General features: G+C 38.9%; 1 protein-coding gene across 3 annotated transcripts in view; it reads left to right on the top strand.

Moving 5' to 3' along the window:
* SLC17A5 (solute carrier family 17 member 5) overlaps positions 1-18172 on the top strand; it is a 26300-nt gene extending 8128 nt beyond the window's left edge. For all 3 annotated transcript variants that reach the window (XM_026051280.1, XM_026051279.1, XM_026051278.1), the window contains 7 exons: positions 3174-3260; positions 4389-4507; positions 5241-5399; positions 7448-7580; positions 9724-9871; positions 15551-15641; positions 16823-18172. In XM_026051280.1, coding sequence (XP_025907065.1) covers positions 3174-3260; positions 4389-4507; positions 5241-5399; positions 7448-7580; positions 9724-9871; positions 15551-15641; positions 16823-16960 — 875 coding nt within the window. In that variant the 3' untranslated portion in view covers positions 16961-18172. The remainder of the gene's footprint in view (positions 1-3173; positions 3261-4388; positions 4508-5240; positions 5400-7447; positions 7581-9723; positions 9872-15550; positions 15642-16822) is intronic.
* Positions 18173-18495: the final 323 nt, after the last annotated feature.

The following is an 18495-nucleotide window of genomic DNA, read 5'->3' as shown; positions in this document are numbered from 1 at the left end:
CCTATTGCGGGGCACTGCTGAGGAGAGTCTGACCCCATTCTCAACACCCTCCTTCCAGATACTTGTGCACGTGGTTGGGGTGGTTGGGGTCCCCTTGCAGTTGTCTCTTCTCCAGGCTAAGCAGGCCCAGTTCTCTCTTCCTAAAGGAAGAAGAAAGATTTTCAATTCTTTAACTGCCTTAAAAAAAAAAATACACTGCCTTTGTAGTAAACAAGAAAGAAAATGTCCAAGGCTCCATGCACTGCTGCAAGAGCTGCATTTATTTGTGAAAGTTAAAGATGTAAACTTCTAAATTCACTACTCCAAACTGATATTACCTTTTTTAAGAGGATAAATTTTGCCTTCATTTGATGAATTGTTTGCTTAGTTTATTCTCACAAGCAGTAGTTCTGTTAGAGCAGCATTAACGGTTCTTCTTAGAACTGGGTTTCAGCAAGAAAATAAGCTACACGGTGCAAACCAAGGCCGTGCTTTCACAAGCAGCTAGTGTAAGGGGAAGGCAGCTGGAATTCCTTCTTCCTCCCTTCCCTTGCAGCCTTCCCACCCAGCCATGCAGCACGTTCCTGCCCTGCGCTACTGCTGCACCCTTCCCTGAGCCACCCTAACCCGCCTGGCAGAGTACTTCCTTCTCCCTCATTTTCCTAGTTGCAGACATGTGATTAATGACTTATTTTTTGAGAACATGTGAGCAGASTTGCATGTAGTTACTATTTTGACTTGCATTTTATATGGTACATGTGGTTTGTTGTTTGTGTTTGAAGCTTTCTATCTAAAAGAAAATTGATTTTCCTCTGAAGAGGGCATCTAGACACTAGGCAGCCAGCATATTGGGACAATCCACTGTTCTGAGCTGTGGTTAGATTTGGAAAAGCGATCAGTGAGACAAGGTCTGCTCTTTGGCACCACCTGAGAGTTCCTAGGTACACAGTGTGGTTTAGGTTTCTAGTATAGAGCAGGGGAAGGAAATGTGAACAACATCCTGTTCAAAATTGTGTGGAAAATCTCACTGTCAAGAACTGTGAGGCAAAAAGGAGGCAGAAGAGTCCTAAAACTGTATTTGAATAAAGGGAGAATCCACTGGGGGAGGTGGGGAGCTGAATCCCTATGGGAGTTCTCAAATTACTGGAGGACGCAGTCCCCTTTTTATCCTAATTTCCTGGCCGAGATGGCCATCTCCTTTTCCCCAATGGCCAAGTTACTCGGAAGTTCTAGCCTTCCCAGCTACCTACACCCAACTCCCTGATTCCTTCCGTCTGTTCTGACCTAAGGTCACCTGGCTCTTTTGCCCCCTCCCAACTCATGGCTTCTCTCAGTCTCCCCCCATTCCTCGCCTGCCCTCAATTCATGGCTTTGCTCAGTCTCCCACCTGCATATATTTCTTTGTCCTGCTCATCAGCCAAAGAAGGGGGAGCAATTTCCTCCTTTGTAAAGATACAAACTTACAAATGTGTGTGTGTTTTCTGTTCAAAATGTATCTTGAATTATAAACTCTGTAACTTTATTTTTGGCTTGTGACTCGCAGCTAAGCTGAGATCTACTGATCTTTCCCTGTCCTCTTGGCCTGGTGATACTCAATGTTAAGGGCTGGCACAGAATCACAGAATATTCAAGGTTGGAAGGGACCTCTAGAGCTCATCCAGTCCAACCCCCCTGCTCCAGCAGGGACACCCAGAGCACRGGGCACAGGGTGGCATCCAGGCAGGTTTTGAAGACCTCCATAGAAGGAGACTCCACAGCCTCCCTGGGCAGCCTATTTCACTGCTCTGTCACCCTCACAGTAAAGAAGTTCCTCCTTACCTGGAGATGGAACCTCCTGTATTTCAGCTTATGCCCATTACCCCTTGTGCTATCGCTGGCCACTAATGAAAACAGCTTGTTCCCTTCTTCCCTGCATTCTCCTTTCCTGAACTTATACATCTTAATCATATCCCCTCTCAGCCTTCTCTTCTCCAAAGAAAACAGGCCCAGTTCACTCAGTCTCTCCTCATAAGGGAATGGAACATCTCTCATGGAAAACCAAGGTCAAGATTCATGGATGCAAGCTGATTTCCTAGAGAAGTTTGCTCAGCATTTTTACCACTTCTGCATGGTGCATTCTTGGGGTGAGATGGAGGGCTGGTGCCATTTGTAGCATCACTTTTCTCCTGAAATGTAATTTACAGTTTGTCCTTAATTAAAGGACACATGTCAGCATCTCCTCACCAATCGCCCTACGATCAGTTAGCTAAAAACTTTTGGGGCTGTCATGTGGCTTTGAGGGGATATCAGTAGAAGGAATTGGATTYACTTGCTTGTTTGGGAGTTCCATTTTTATTGGTTTGTGTTTTTTCTCTCTCCCATTCCCCCTCTTGCCTGAAATGTAGTGGAGGCTCAACCTGACAATAGGCTGCTGCTTAAGGGGGAAAAAAAATTCCTCTGCCAAGCAAATATCTCTTAATTTCTAGCTGCAGCAGCTATGTTTACTCACTGTATGACTGTTTTGGTGCAACTGAGATGAAATGAGGCAGTTGTTTTAAAGATAAATAAATAAAATAGGAATACAACATGGCCTSCAGTTGTGATTATAAAAAGGGGGCACTGTTCAGTATGTTTTTCTCCTGCTTTCTTTGATGCACTTACAAAGCTACGCTACTACAACGCTACTACAATTAGAAGCACTTGATCACTTGGGTGTCTTCTGGCCCTTGTATTAAGCCATTCTGCTCCTGTTGAGCTGGCAGGGGTTATGAGCCATGAAAACTGAAGATATCAAGTTGGGAAATGTTTACCAGGGAAAAACAAATTCTTAATTGTACTTTGATCAGCCCCTTCTTGTCTAACAGTGTCAGTTTGCCACCTAGCAGCGTTTTGAATATGATTCTCATTCCATAACATGTTTAGGGCCACTACTTAATTGGAAACTTGTAACATGCCAAGAACTGTTTTACATTCTTTGCCTGCTGTTGTTACTTTTTGTTTGTAATTATATACGTGTGTGTATATAATTGACTTTAGTGCTTTGAGTCCATGTTTTTGAGTTGCCAAAGCAGCTTTTTGTGCCTGTGTTTCTTCAAGGTGAAATGGCAGCGCTCTGCTGGTGGTGAAAAGTGTGATTCTCTGTGACATGCCACTGAGTTTAAGGGTTATATAGATTTTTGGTTTTTTACTTTTATCTTTTTCTCCCTTTCTGGTAGGTGCACAGCTGGGAACTGTTGTGTCTCTGCCACTGTCTGGTTTAATTTGCTACTATATGAATTGGATTTATGTGTTTTATATATTTGGTAAGTGTTTTTTTTTAAGAATGCAGTTCTTAGTTTTCAGAAGTCGTGGCATGTTGTATTAGTACCTCTTGCATAAAACTTGAAATAAGATTTAAAGATGTGTTTGACATGTCACAGTGCTAATTTTTCTCCTGGGAAATTAGAGTGATCTAAAACTAAGAAGATTCCGGAGGCTGGCTGTGTTAACTACGCTTCCAATGAGCAAAGCTGTCTCTCAGTTGAACAAAAGCTAGTCCAAATCAACAGCTCTCAGCTCTCCCACCACTGGGAAATAACAGAGCAATTTCTCATTTGAAGTGTGAAATTGAGTTAATAACTTTAATCCTAGGAACAGACTTCTACTAGAAATGAAAGAACATCTAAAAAGTTGTTGCTGTTGTAATGCTGTTCCGTAAGAGGCTCAAACAGAAAATATTTTCTAATAGAATGCCATAGATCTAAGTGCAGCTTTTAATAGGTCTGTGTGCATGTCTGAGCTGTTTCATGTTCTAAATGGGAAGGAAAAAAATCAGAATAGAAGGGATTACATTTTTTTCAACAAAGCCCTCTAACTTTTGATTAACTAAAAAGGCTCAAAATGGACAATTAGAGGAAGTAAAGAGTTGAAATATTATATAAGTATGCTTGATTTGCACAAATTATTGTAAAAACAACTTTTACTAATAATACTTCTGGGGTTCAGCCCAAAAAAGATTAGTATATCAGTTAAGCTTTATGTAGCATTGTTTTGTGTGTATGATACTTAGTATTTTTTATAATTAAATTTTAATGTGAATTTTTATTCTTTGAGAGAGATATTCTCTGTGATGGTTCCATGTGACTGATAAAAATACAATGTTGGTATGTAGGCAACTTTTTTTGCTGTGTGAAGCATTTCTTTAAAAAAGCCACAAAAAAAACCCAACTTCCTGCTTAGTCTGCTTTATTGCTTATTGCTTTTAAGTGTATGTGCTTTTAAGCTGCTTCTGGGAAGCAGCTRTTTTTTAGGAAGACTTTTTTTTTTCCAAATGCTTTAATACAATTTTAATGAACATTTTGTCTCRTTAAATCATCTGGAAGTGCTGCTCTGTCAAGATAATTGCTTCTGTTTTTATTTCTGCTTCATCATCCATCTTTTCCCAATAATAGGTGCACTTGGTGTATTATGGTTCTTCTTCTGGATGTGGTTTGTTAGTGATACACCAGAAACTCACTGGAGCATTTCTCATGCTGAAAAAGAATATATACTTTCTTCCGTAAAAGATCAGGTATAGCATTTTTCTAAGTCATTTAAGTAAGAACATAAACTGTAAATATGAGAGTCAGCATAATTCTCAGTAATTTCTAACACAATGCTATAAAAACATCCTTAATCTAAAGGATTAAATTAAAATTTAAAACTTAAACATTTAAATTAAAATTTAAAACTTGAACTTTTAAACTAAAATAATAGACTTATTATCTCTTTAAATTTTGTAAAGCAAAGTTTTATTCCTCTTTTTCATATACATTTATTGTCTAGCATGTAAAGGGAGAGAGATTGTTGTTAGAGGAAGCACTTTGGGAACACCCCTGGGATTAGTTTTAGGGATTTGTTCTTAATCCTGTGTTTGCAGATATGCATTTCCAACCTGTGAAGTTAGTTGAGAGATCAAAGCTAATACATGAGGTTGAGTAGCAGAGATTGAACTCAGTAAACATGAGTAGGGGCTTTAATATTTCATTGCTGATAGAATAAACAAGAGGTAACAAATCGAAACAAGGAAAGGCATACTTTTATTAAACTGGTTGGCTTTGCAATAGTAAACAGAGCAGTAACATACCTTAAGACACCTTCAGCGGAAAAAATGACCACAGCAATTCTTTCATTGCTGATGACTTCATCTGTTACATAGACTCTATTTTGTGCCTCCAGAATGTACAGTCTGTTCATTTGGATTGTTGTTCAAATCACCCGCAGTTATATGTTGTGTCTCATGTCCTCTCTCTCCCACGTGCCAGCTTTCAACACAGAAATCGGTTCCCTGGAGACGGATCCTGGGGTCTCTGCCTCTCTGGGCTATAGTCGTGGCCCAATTCTCTTACAACTGGACTTTCTATACTCTGCTTACGCTCTTGCCCACATACATGAAGGAGATCCTGAGGTTTGATGCACAAGAGGTGAGATAAATAAGAACTGTTTAGAACAGARGAACTTATTTAAGATTCTTGAAAAATAAATTCATAGCTAGGAAATAATAAATACTTACAACAAAAGGGATAACTCTTCAATACTGTCTGTATTGTAATTTCCATGAAGCTTTAGGGTTTATTTGATATTTGTATCGACTTTATCAGCTTTAACACTAGCTTTCCAGCTCTTCCTGCTTGAGTCTTTTAACTGCTATAATCTAAAACAATAACTAGAAAAATATTTTCCTCTGGAGAAATGACTAAACTAAACCACATACCTGCAGTCCAGGAAATGTGTGTGGATGTATGTGTGTGTTTGTTGTTTTGTTGTTGCTTGGTTGGTTGGTTTTGTTTTTTCTTTGGGGGGGTGGGGAGGGCGGTGAAAATTTTACAAGTGATTTTTTTATCAGGGAGCATTTTAAAAAGTGAATTTTTTATCAAGGCAAAAAATAATGGGACAGTTATAAGGAGGGAATACTCATAGTTAATTACTTGACTGTGATAGCATAGTTTACCTGGAGGAGCTCATATAGGTTAATTAAGAAGTGTTCACATAGAGCCTTGAAGATGTATAGCATAGTATCTAGTTTAATTTACTCCAGAATTTGGAGTAAATAGAATAAACTGTTGAAGAACATCTTGCAAGAAAGGGATGGGCCAGCTGTGTTGGGAGAAAGAGGAGGTATTTTGAGTGCCAGAATGGGATGTGCTACAAAATGGCTGGAAAAAAAAATTAGATCAAAGAAGTTGCTGTCCTTGCTATGGCTCCCAAAGAGAATACCTGAGTAAACATCTATAAAAGCTTTAACTACCACAGCCCTATATGCATTTGCTTGGTAAAACACTAACTGCATTAAATGCCAATAAGTTCTGCTGTGGGGTGATTTCCTATGTCTCTGGTTTATATTTCTTTTTGGAGTGATTTCAAAGTATTAACTGTTGTGACACTTCAAGAAAAACACTTGCAAAATAGTGTTGGTTAGTTTKGTTGCCACAYGTTTAGTTGGGAATTGTATTAGCATTTTAAGATATTTAGCAGTAACAGTTGCACAGTCTACTAGTTTCTGTTGTAGAGTCTGCAGTTAAAATACTGGTGCATCTTTGAACAGTGCTTCAGAGAAAAATGATTTTTAGTACTGATATTTCTTCTGTGTTTTTTATTACTTTTACTTACTGCTTTTTAAAACTGAACATTCAAACCCAACAAGCAGCATCTTTGCTGATAGAGGGGATTCTTCAGTGTGTTTTTGTGCTCTCCTTTTAAATGTTATAGGGAAACGCTCTCTTCATTGAAGTCACATTTTACAATAATATRTAGTAGTATATAAAAATTAAAACACTTCAATACCATTCAATATCCATCCAGATTTCTTTTTAATCAAAGTTACACTTAGCCATAATGAAATGGAAAGGCTGAAGACTTGTGCAGCAAGAACTTCTTGTTTCTTATCAGAACRAGACAGGAACCACTAATCAAATGTAATGGGGAACAGAAGGTGACATCAGATTACGTAATGGCAAGTCATGAATAATAGCTTTATTTTGGGATCATATAATAAACAGACTGGATATGATGAAAGTTCTTCCGTGTTGTCTCTGATTATAGTGAACTTTCAATTCTGAGTATTATGAATGTCTTCTGCTTACATTAATAATTCACTTGAAAACCTGCAGGATTTGAAATGGCTGATCTGGAATCTCATAGGATCAAGCTAATGGACATGAAGTATCTTTGTGTATATTTTTCTTTTTCCAAAATCCAGTTGCAGWTTTATACCTGTGATCATTTTTTTCAGGCTTGTTGCTTTGGTGGTCAAGTTGCACAATAAAGAGTTTACCCATCAGTAACTTGGGACTCYCTTGCCTTTTCTAGGCCCAGATTTATTTTGTGATAAAACCAACAATAGTTAGATGTATGATCATAAYGCCTATGGTTCAGTCTGTCTTAATGCCTTAGCACAAGTGATTTTGAAGCACATTAAAGTGTTGGTTCAGTGTTTAAACTTCTTTTTCTTTTGTTTTTTCCTTGTTAACAGAATGGTTTTCTATCTGCCCTACCTTATTTTGGCTGCTGGTTATGTATAATTCTGTCTGGACAAATCGCAGATCACTTAAGGGAGAAACAGAACTTGTCTACTGTGTGTGTTCGCAAATCTTTTACCCTAATAGGTAGGTACAAGTATCTCCTTGGTTTGGAACATACTCTGGGCCAGTCTGGGAAAAATTAAGACATTGGGAGGGTAGTGAGCCCACTGTGAAATTCTGCAGTTATGCGTGGCTTGAAAGAAACTGCTGTTTGGTAGTATTGATTACACTGGGGTGTGGAAGTGAAACTAAAATGTTTGCATCATCCTGGACATGTAGCTCCATAGGCATCATACTGTCTTCCAGTATTCCTCTGAATCCAAGTGTGTTAAGCCTGGGTGGTGCTTGTCTGGCTGCCTTAGCTGAAAATACTCCATATTTCGGTGTGTGGTATTGGTSTTTTTTTCTTCTTCTCTGCCCAACTGTCAGCTACAGTTTTTGCTACTAGTTCATAAATGCCTTGTGTTTCACTTAATTCTGAGAATTATGAATAGTGCTCACAGAGGTGGAATATTTGGTATCTTCTAGGGTTCAATTTTCAGAAGAAAGCTCAATTGTGACAGCTGCTTGACAATATTAAAGAGCTGATAGCTACCATAATGAAAGAACAATTAGAAATTTACCTAAATTTTGTGTATTCAAGTGGRCAGGACAGAGATAACATCCACTACAGTACTTACTAGTATAGCTTGCAGTCTCTGAAGTTTYTAGTTGTCTTGTGAGGGGAAGCAGAAAGAGAACAACCATAAACGGTGAGGGTAAACAGAAAAAGCGCAACATAAATGTTGTGGCTATCTTTTTAGAATGCTTAAAAAACACTTCTAGGATGAGAAACCTTAGTAAGTAGACTGACTGGATAAAAGAACATAGGCTGCTGTATTTTGACTGTAATGAAGGTTTTGACCTGTTCATAAACAAACTAATGGAATAGGTAAATTACTATTAAAATAGTGGTAATTGCTTAAAATAATGTTGTGAATGCCTTTTTTGGGTTGCAGGGAGATATTGTCGATGTGAATCTGTCTCCTGCCCAGTGTTTCAATATCTGTCTTATTTAAGATTTGAATAATTGAACAGGAATAAACTTGTGAAGTTTTCAGTCCCCACTGGGATAGACAGGCCAAATACAACCCCAAATCTTCCTGATTGCCTGGCAGGGGAGATGATTTGAAGTCAGGGTGAGTTATACCAAAGACAAGTCCAAAGGATGTATATATAGGAAGGTGAAGTTGATTGCTACTAAAAAAATAAATAAATAAAAAGCGAGGGAGAGCCATTAGGCAGCGGCGCTGCAGGGCAGGACCTGGGTGATGTGAATCAGCAGGTAAATTMGCAATTAGTGGCTCTGCATTAACTCTGAGCGCAGCGAGGTGCAGCTCACTCCGGGGTGCTGCTGGCTGCGGCCGATTCGATCGCCCGCTGTGAAACAACCCAACGAACCCAGGAGCATTTCCCGAGGCTGGCGCCACGCGGCTACGGGGCCTCTCAGCCCGATCCACGCAGCTTGTGCAGCAGGCTTTGGGTTGGCTTTGTCATGATATGTGTCCACACCTGGCCAGATCTTGTGTGGGAAATGGGCRCCAAAGTTAACTTCAGACAAGAAGCAGCAACCGCTCCTGAGAGCTGCTGTTGCCAGCAAGTAGTGTCCCCAAGATAACTTTGGGGTTTCTACAGTCTACTCTAGGCTGCTGTATAGCTGTATGAGATGCTCGACTTTTAAATAAGAAATTCAGCTAGTTCTAGGTGGTATTAGTGGGGAAACTGCAGAACTGGAAAGTTAAACACGAGTAATTTATTCACAGTACAGTGTTCACCTGCTGACATCCACACTGCTTCTGTAAGTTGGTGGGAGAGTTGTTTGGGGTGGGGCAGCAGGTTAATAACATTAAATTAACTTTTGAAGTCACATTCCAGTAAATTCTGTGATTCAAGTATCACTTGAATTCTGGTGATTTTTTTGTTCAGTTAAAGCCTGAGTTTAGCAACCAGAGTGGGATTTTTTTTTTTAGTCCTGCCAAAGTCTGCAGCCCGACTCCCTCTGCAGACAGCAACACSTTTGCTTGCAAATAGCCTTTTCCCAGGCTGCCTTTAATGTGCAGAGCACACTGCTGGAGTTTGTTCACAAGGTGGCAGTGGAAGCTGCATAGGAAATGTATACGTAGTTTAGAGCGTGTTAATGCCTCTCTAGCTATTAAGAGTCCCTTGACTCTAAGATTTTGTTTTAAAGGGATGATCGGACCTGCCGTGTTCTTAGTAGCAGCTGGATTCACAGGCTGTAACTATGAGCTGGCTGTTGCCTTCGTGACCATATCAACAACGCTAGGAGGATTTTGTACATCTGGCTACAGCATTAACCACCTGGACATTGCACCATCGTAAGTATTGCTGGAGCTCATTAGGGTTTGTGGTACAAACACAACCACCTTTTTGTATTGCTAGGGTATCTGGGAGCCTGATGTGTGGACCACGAGGCTGTGGAGACTTGGAATGCCAGCTCTTCAGAGTTTGTTCTTCAACAGGGATTCACTAGACATATTTAAATGTTTTGTTCATCTTCAGATCAAAATTGTTGCTGTTTTCTTCTTGGGCCCTGATTTCTGTCACTTGTATATCTCCAAATAAGACTATAGGAATTGATAATGGAAGGTTTAGAGTTATCAGCACATTATTTGCAAAAAAAAAAAAAAAAAAAAATCAATTTTGGCAGAGAATATGATATGAACAACTTTTTACTGAACAGTTTTTGATCCTGCAGCTGTAAATAACATAGTTCCTGGAATTATATTTACCATTTTTGTCCTATTTGGCTTTTGACTAATAATAGAATAGTGTTTATAGAACAGTGTAGTATACTTAAATGTCTCACCCCTTTARGCTTTTCTATTAGAATTGTCAAGTCGTAGCATGAACATAATCATATTTATTGCCATTCAGATAAGTTAACTGCATTTGGAAAGTATCTTCTATGACTGGTGCCAAAATTTTGCTATTAGTGGGTGATGTTATCAATGGACAGAGGCTCCCGTACCAGCAATTACTCTTAAATAACTTTTCAAAATGGAATTTAGCCTTCAGTTTTGATGGTTTCCCTAGTGTGTTTCAAATTCAGAGCCTGAGGTGTTTCTTTGAAAATAAGGTTATGCATGTATTCTTTTAGGAGTCCTTATGTATTCTTTTGAAAAGCTCCATAATATTCTTTATCCTGGTAAAAGCCAAGCACTTTGGTTAATTTACCTATCTGCAGTAGTACTTAGACACAAACAGGGTAATATGACTTTTTAAGGACAAAAGGAAAAGAAAAAAATGTATCTTTAGTAATGACTAAGACAACATGTGTTTAACTGAGTGGAGATGAAAACCTGTATCTATGGGCAAAACATTGAAAAGATTGAAAAATCCTAATTCCTGATTCCAAGGAAGAGCTTTCTTCCTTTAGATTCTTTTTTCAAAGATGATGGATAGTCATCTGGAAGGAGAGGTTGAAGAAACAGGTCACTATTGAATAAAATTAGTGTGAAATAATGGCAATTGAATTAGTCTTTACAGATGAGATTATGTAACAAGCAAGAAGGATGTAAAGAAGCAGCAAAACCAATTAGAAAGCTGAAGTGGATGTTGAGGGTCCTTCAAGGGACAAGTGGAAGAAGATTTTGAAGGGAAATTAAGAGGAGCTGAATAGAACCAGGGAAGGATAGTCAGGGAAGCTAACGCTATGTAAAGACATGCAGCAGTATCTTGAAAGAGGAAAGGATGGCTCCTAGGATCTTGCTAAGGGGAAAGTTAGAGGTCATGGGGAAAGAAATGTTTGAGTGTCTACTATAAGAACTGAAGAAAGAAAAACATTTTGACTGTGAACAGCTTGTCCTATGAATGAATATGAAGGTGTGGCTCTGTGGTGCAATGTGTTTCAAATCAAAAATTATAAATGATGAAGAACATCTAGATGGAGCACTGCACCTGGGGAAATAGGGGAGCATTATGCAACTTCTATTTCAAGCTTGACTTTGTAAAACTGTTTCTTAAAATGTGAAGCATTGATGAAGTTTGATGTCTTTTTTATTTTGATGTGAACTATAAGCATTAATGTTGAAAGACATTACTAGTGTAATTTACTCAATGGTGGAATTTAGATGGCTGTCTGATTTTGAATTCTCTCTCTTTCTGTATGCATTGCAATGTCATTGTTATTGTTGTAATGCTTCCCTGGTTAGGGCTTTTTCTTTATTCACTCTATAGGATGGATCCTGCTCTAAAAAATATTTTAGTGTTGTATAGAGAGGGAAATCGATGTGTGTAAGCCCTCTGCCTGGCAGCTGCAGAAACTGCAAAGCATGTRGCAGTTTGGGCCAGGCATTGCAGGAGAAAGGTAGGGAGGAAAGGAGAAAGCATTGAAAGTAGCTGAGCATTGCTCTTGGAATACAGTCTTTTTACTGCTCTGCAATGGAGTTCATATGTGGTAAGTTGGTTGGATCAGACATTTCTCTGATTGTCTCAGAGGCCAGTGTTCACATCCACTGACTTCGAGAGCATGGGCTGTTWAGGATTCCTTAGTCCTGAAAAGGGATGGGCACTTTGAGGATGACAGAGGCTCCCGTAATCTCTAAAGAGAGCTTGCAGCACTTTGGGTCTTATTCTTTGAATGTAAGAAGTACTGCGTGTTGTTAAACGCCCTTGAATTCAGATCCTGAGGATGTCAAATCAAGCATCCAGTAGGAGTACACATTCTTGGCCTGTGTTTTCATTTCATGTCAGTGGGATGCATACTGTATTGTCATCTCATCCCTCTAGAGTGTTATGAAAATAAAGCAGTGTCTGTGAGGAGTTCCACTGGAAAGCCTTTGGGAGACTCTGCTTGTAGTAATTGAATAGTATGCAGGAAGTAAGGCCTGAGTTCATGCACATGCAGAGTGAARCACAATATTAAATGCTGCTCAGTAAATGAGCACATCCATCCTGTGCTCTGATTGCACCAGAGTTGTAGCAGGAGAAGGGAACTGCAGCTGCAGTGTCTCAGGAGGGAGGTGCACAGCCAGGGTCTTGTACGCAGGTGACAGCAGAGGTTTCCAGATCTGGGGGCGGGGGGGAGCATGTGCTCTAACTGGGGAAGTGCTTCACTTTGCAGTCCTGATATGTTTATTTCAGGGGGGAATTTGTATCTGAGAGTGTACACAGTATCTTATGTGCTCCAAAAAGCTACAAGAATTAAAAATAATCATGTGGAGCAGCACTAATGCTGTACCAGCTAAGCAGGCGTAATTTGGTTAACCACATCAAATGCTGACGGTCACCTGACCTCATCCTGCTCTGCTCTTTCCATCCTCCCCAAAGTCCTGGTTTTATTCCCTTCACATTTGAGGCAGACGAGTTTTTCACTCCTCTGTCCTCTCACATGGGCAAAAGGGAGCAGACTGGTCGTGGATACAGGAGAGGCAGGTCTCGTGCTCTCTGCTCAGGGCCTCTTGCCCAGCGCTGTCCRCACAAATGAGCGGCTGCATCTGCAGGGAAGCTGCCCTGCAACGTGCTCAGAGCAGATGCTGTTGTCTTGAAATCAGTGACTTTCTATGCAGCACATTCAAGCTTTAATTTGGGGAAATCTGTCCAAAGGGAGACAGAGAAGGAAAAGGGAATATCATTATAACAAAGATCACACAGAAAACTGACTTCAAATATGGAACTACCAGAACATCCAATACAAGAGGAGAGTCTTTTTCTCTTTCTTTTTTTTCTTTTTTCTTTTTTCCCTTTTTTCCCTGCTGAGGTTTTTGGGTCTGTCTGAACTCTAATGGCTGAAATGGCCCAGGCAGATATCCACAGTTTCAAGGAAAAGCTTGGTATAATTGTGGATTTAAAAAAAAAAAAAAAAAAAGCTGAGAACAGCCTCTGCATACATTAAGAACATCGAGAAGCAATTCAAAGCACTTTCACAATACATTTTCATGCCCACTGTAAGGGGAAATATGTGGATTAGAATAGCAAAGGGCCCTTTGTTGCTAAAAAAAAAAAAAAAAAAAAAAAAAAAATAACTTGCAGNCTTGCAGTGGAAATTTTCAAAGAAATAATATTTATATTCCCAGGAAAAAGTGAATGAAAATACTGATACTGAGGAGGAAAAAATAGCTGCTGTGTGTTTTTTATTCCTAACACACATTTCTTGTGCTACCAGCGCACTGAATTGTTGGGGGTAGACAAGTTTGTGCATGGGAAACCTATTCCAATTTATCTTAAGAACATTATAATCATGACAACGTTGTTGTAAATTTAGGCATGTCACCATGAAGCCTTATATTATTCCCTTGGCTCTACACTTTACAAACCTGTCTTTGTAACTACCTCAGCTCCATTTACATTCACTTACACTCCCAGTGTCATGAGAGGACCAGATTGCTCGTTACTCTTGCTCTCTAGATGGGTCCTTCTTCTCTTTCCCRGGACCCAGAGGAGTCTCCGTGCTGCCGTGAGAGGGGCGTAGCTGCTATCTGCATCCAACASGGAGCTTATCGAGAATGCAGCCGTGTCAGAAATGCTGGGCAAAAGCAGCCACATTTGGCCAGCAGTGAATTGTCAATGATCCAGGCCCCCTAGACACTCACACACGTTCCAAACTAAGCAGTTTGGATGAATGGTATTGTAGTATCTGAACACATCAAAGACAAAAATAAATTTATTTTTATGTAAAGCCATTAAACAGTCGTTCTGTATTCTTAGGTGAGTAAGGATGCTTTTACTTTTAATTTTTAAGCATTTCCAACATGCCAAAAGCATTATAAATGTTATATATATATATTTATGTTATATATATATATTTATGTTATATATATATATTTATGTTATATATATTTAAGAAACATATTGCACTGTAACTGCAATAGTGAAGTTCAGTCTAAAATACATTGCCATATTTTGAACTGATATGGGTGTTGACTTTCAAGGAAAAACGATTAATTTAATAACTTTCTCAGGAAACATATGTTTTCCTAATCTTACTGGACTGAAAGCACAGAGCTCAACCTTTTATACCAATGATATTTTTGGATTCTTCYGTTTTAGTAAATGAAAAAAATCAAAAATACTTTAGAGACACAATTTTTCTTGTGAATACAAGATTTCTTTCTTCCAAACAGCTCAATCACTGGGTGATACTTTTTCTCCTTTAGTAAACTACAGCTGATCTTAAAATTTTCTATGATTCTTCAGCCAGAAAATCCAAAATGAAAATCTGAACTGCAGGGATCTGTGCTCTGGTGTTGGAAGGCTGAGCTCAGCGTATAAAATGTCGAGGTCTTGTTTCTCTTCAGACTCTCTCACAAGTCTGTGCTTGTGCTACAGACTCTAATGCTCCTCGCAATTCTCCTGTGAGATGTTTAATTGCCCACAGGTGAGAGGCAGAGGCTTGGATGTTGAGCAAGTTACCAGGTTTTCCCAGCAAGTTTCTATAGCTGTTGAGGTGTGTGTGTGATCTTCTTGTTCAGGGAATCTTATATAAGCCTCAGAGTGGAGCTGCAAGAATGGCAACCAGCAAAATGGGATGAGCCAGGCCCGCTTCCCATTGGCATTCAAAGCCTGAGCCAGAGAAAGCCAAAGGGAACAACCGCTGCAGAGCTCTGCTGACTCAGGCCTCTGGAGCCTGGACTGCAGTGGGAGTGGGAATATCCATCCAGACGAGTGATACTGCCTTTTGGCAGACACTTCTTAGCAATTATATCTGTTCTTACTACTGCCAGACTGCACTTTGTCATGCTCATTGTTGCCTTTCCTCTTCAAGGCATGCAATCTTTGCTTCTTAATTTCTCCAGCGGATGCATTCCAGAGAGTTTGSTTGTGGCTTAGCATGTGCTTTTGGATTATAGGTCCTAAGCAAAGTCGTGAGTAGTTAAGCTGAATTCTGTTGCTGGCCTCTGGAGAATATAAACAGGTGCTGAGTTTCAGTTAGGCTATGTACAGGTGATCCCTACTTGAATCAAGATGAGGCTTGTATGATCTGATTAGACAAAACTGCTTCCATAGCTGATAAGCAGGATAAATTGTTCCCGCTGCTCATTAAACTTCTCTTACAGGTATGCTGGAATCCTCCTTGGAATCACAAATTCATTTGGCACCATCCCAGGAATGGTGGGACCAGTTATTGCCAAGAACCTCACTCATAATGTAAGTCTACTTACAGTTGTTTTTTGGGGGGAGGTTGTTTGGGTTTTTTTCTGTATTTTATCTCAGAATGTAAATGAAGGTAAAACCAAGGATATGTGTGTATAGGACTTCAGAACTTTAGTGACTCAGTCCGTGTGTTCTAGGAAGACTTGCACATTTCTGCTACACATTAGAATTCTTTTAAAATTCCAGCTACACAAGACAGTTGTAGAATTGTTTTGTCGAATTAAGACAGGCTCTTCCATTTTTTTTTCTAAAATCAGTCTCCCAAATAAGCTGTTTAGTTGCAAGGTCATCATTTGTCAGGTGAACAAGAAACTAGATTCAAACGTATAGTTTTTGTAACATTCTATTCTAGTATTCTAGCTATTCAGAACATTTTGAAGTATATTAGTTTCCCAAAACTTAAATTGAACAGTAACTCTTAAGTTTGACCTCCAAAAGGTAGAGTTGGACAGAAAGTATGATTTAAAGGTGTGGGGTTTGGGTTGTTTGTTTGTTTGTTTTAAAGGCAGAAGTGAGTTGTTTGCATTTTAAATGAACTATAGGAGTTATTCTAAAATATTTTAAGAAAGTGCTCAGCAGCAATTTCAAAAAAAGTAAAGCGTTAAAATAACTGCATATATTATTTTTTATATAAAAAGCACTGTGCATGTCTTAAATATTATTAAAAAATGCCAATTTCAGCAGATTCTCATTGAAATCAGAGCAAAGATAAGTATCTTGTTTGAGCAAAATTCACATATATCCAAAATGCTGATGAGTCTGGAAACTCCACTCGTAGCCATTAACTTGCTCTTTAGTGTAGGGAGAGCGTCTGCTCTCGAGCCAGCTGACCTGAAGGCCCGGCAGTGTTTCCCATTACGTTAATGTTCTCTGCGTGTCTGTGTAGAGGTCTTGCAAATCTGAACTGGGATGTGAGGATTGTGCATCTGAGGTGACAAACTGCTCCAGAGTATCTAGTGTCGTTTTGGTAGCACTGTGTGTCTGGTGGGTTATTAAACTGGACTCAACTGGCAATGTGATCTTTTATGTTTAAAATGCGTTTATGTTGATATGAAATGATGCTGTAGAGCATTTACATGTAAAATGGCAGGCCATGCAGCATCTGTTTTAGAAATTCTTTTTTTATGAATTTAGAGCTGCTAATTGACTGCCTGTTTTTTCTTCCCCTTTGACAGAATACCGTGGGAGAATGGCAGACTGTTTTCTATATTGCTGCTTCTATTAATTTATTTGGAGCAATTTTCTTTGCGTTGTTTGGAAGTGGAGAAGTTCAGGACTGGGCAGTCAGTGGTTATCACTTGCACAGAAACTGAAGGAGACATTGAAGTACCAAAGCTGTGCTGAATCCCTGTGTGCTAGAATTATGTGTCCAGAAAAGTGCCTTTCCTGCTGATGGCGAGAAGCCTTCAGAGCTTTTTTGGTTTAACTATTTTATCTGTGTATCTTTTGTACTGGAAATCATTGACAGCGTATATATGTTCTTTCCTAACAAGAAACTACTTGAATTATAATAGGATGGCTTCACGTTAGGACTTGATATCAAATATATGATSAGAGAATTAACACTTCAAAATGATGAGCTAGGCTCAATTTCCTTCCAAATTTTAATTAATACTTTTTTTTCTGAAGTAATGAGTAGGAGGATGTTTGATACTAAAATGAAAGGAAAAAGTGATTGTGTAGCAGTAGAAGGAGGAATGGAATACAGAAAATTGTACACAAAAAACAGTGCTTTTATTTCCATAGTAAGATTGATATGTATGGTGTTTAAATRTTAGGAAAATTTCTAGTTTTCTACAGTCTTTTATATTTTGGCCAGTGTTTTAATTGAAGTCTAAGAAATGCACAGATGGTTTTATTCACTTTTATGCACAACTTTTCAATATATAAACCCTTGCTTTTTCAAGAAYGCAGTTTCACAATAGCTACAGAGCCATGAGGAAGTAAAATAAGTGGTTGTGACAGAGTAAGCCCTGTGTTACTGTTCATAGGCCTTATTTTTATTCATCTGTGCAAAGAATCGGTGCAAATGTGTGGTTTACATCATGGCAGTGTAAAATGAACTAGAAATGGAATGTCTGGATGTTTATATTCACATAACTTTGAATTTGGCAGTACAATTATTGTCTGTTAACTGATACTGTGTTATTCTTTCCTCTTGCTTGTAGATGTATGTCAGCTTGTCAGTGTAAATGTATTAAAATAAGGCCAGTGCAGGGCATAACAAGGAAAAGTAATTCTATAACAGTCTTGTTAGATAAAAGTAGAATAAAAAGAACTGGTGCAATATCCTGATGCTGTTCTCCTGTCAGCATAGAATTTGGGACTCGAGCAYACTTAGCACCGCACTCCGGCGAAATGCCACGCAGTAGGCTTAAATGAAGTCTGTGAAAACAGTGGCCTAGTTAAGAATGAACGACTGAGTAATCTTGTCACAAAGCAAAGGAAAATTCCTGTGCCAAAGATTCAAAGATTCCTGGACTTGAGCAATTGGTTTAAAAAAAAAAAAAAAAAAAAAAAACACCACTGAAAATAACTTAAGGGCTCTGGGTTTTCAGTATACCACCGACTCAAAAGGAAAAATTCAGTACAGAAGTGGCTCCAGTGGAGCCTACCTTCCTTCATTTCTGGGAAATGGCATCTGCCTTTTACTAGCTTTAAGAGCCACTGTATTGTTTTGAGCTTTGTTGTCTTGTCATGTTCTCTGATGGTGGAAGTGTTTAAATCCGTGTTTGTGTCTGCAGCATTTCCACAATAAATGATGTGAATTTCAGATGAAATTAATAGTTTTTTCAGTGGGAGTATGTTAAAGCTATGTTGCATCTCCTGTGTTTCCACAATAAATGGA

Source organism: Nothoprocta perdicaria, unplaced genomic scaffold (assembly GCF_003342845.1).
Source record: "Nothoprocta perdicaria isolate Ctin4 unplaced genomic scaffold, notPer1 scaffold_74, whole genome shotgun sequence".
Classification (NCBI taxonomy): Eukaryota; Metazoa; Chordata; class Aves; order Tinamiformes; family Tinamidae; genus Nothoprocta; species Nothoprocta perdicaria.
This window is presented reverse-complemented; position numbering and strand designations above follow the sequence as displayed.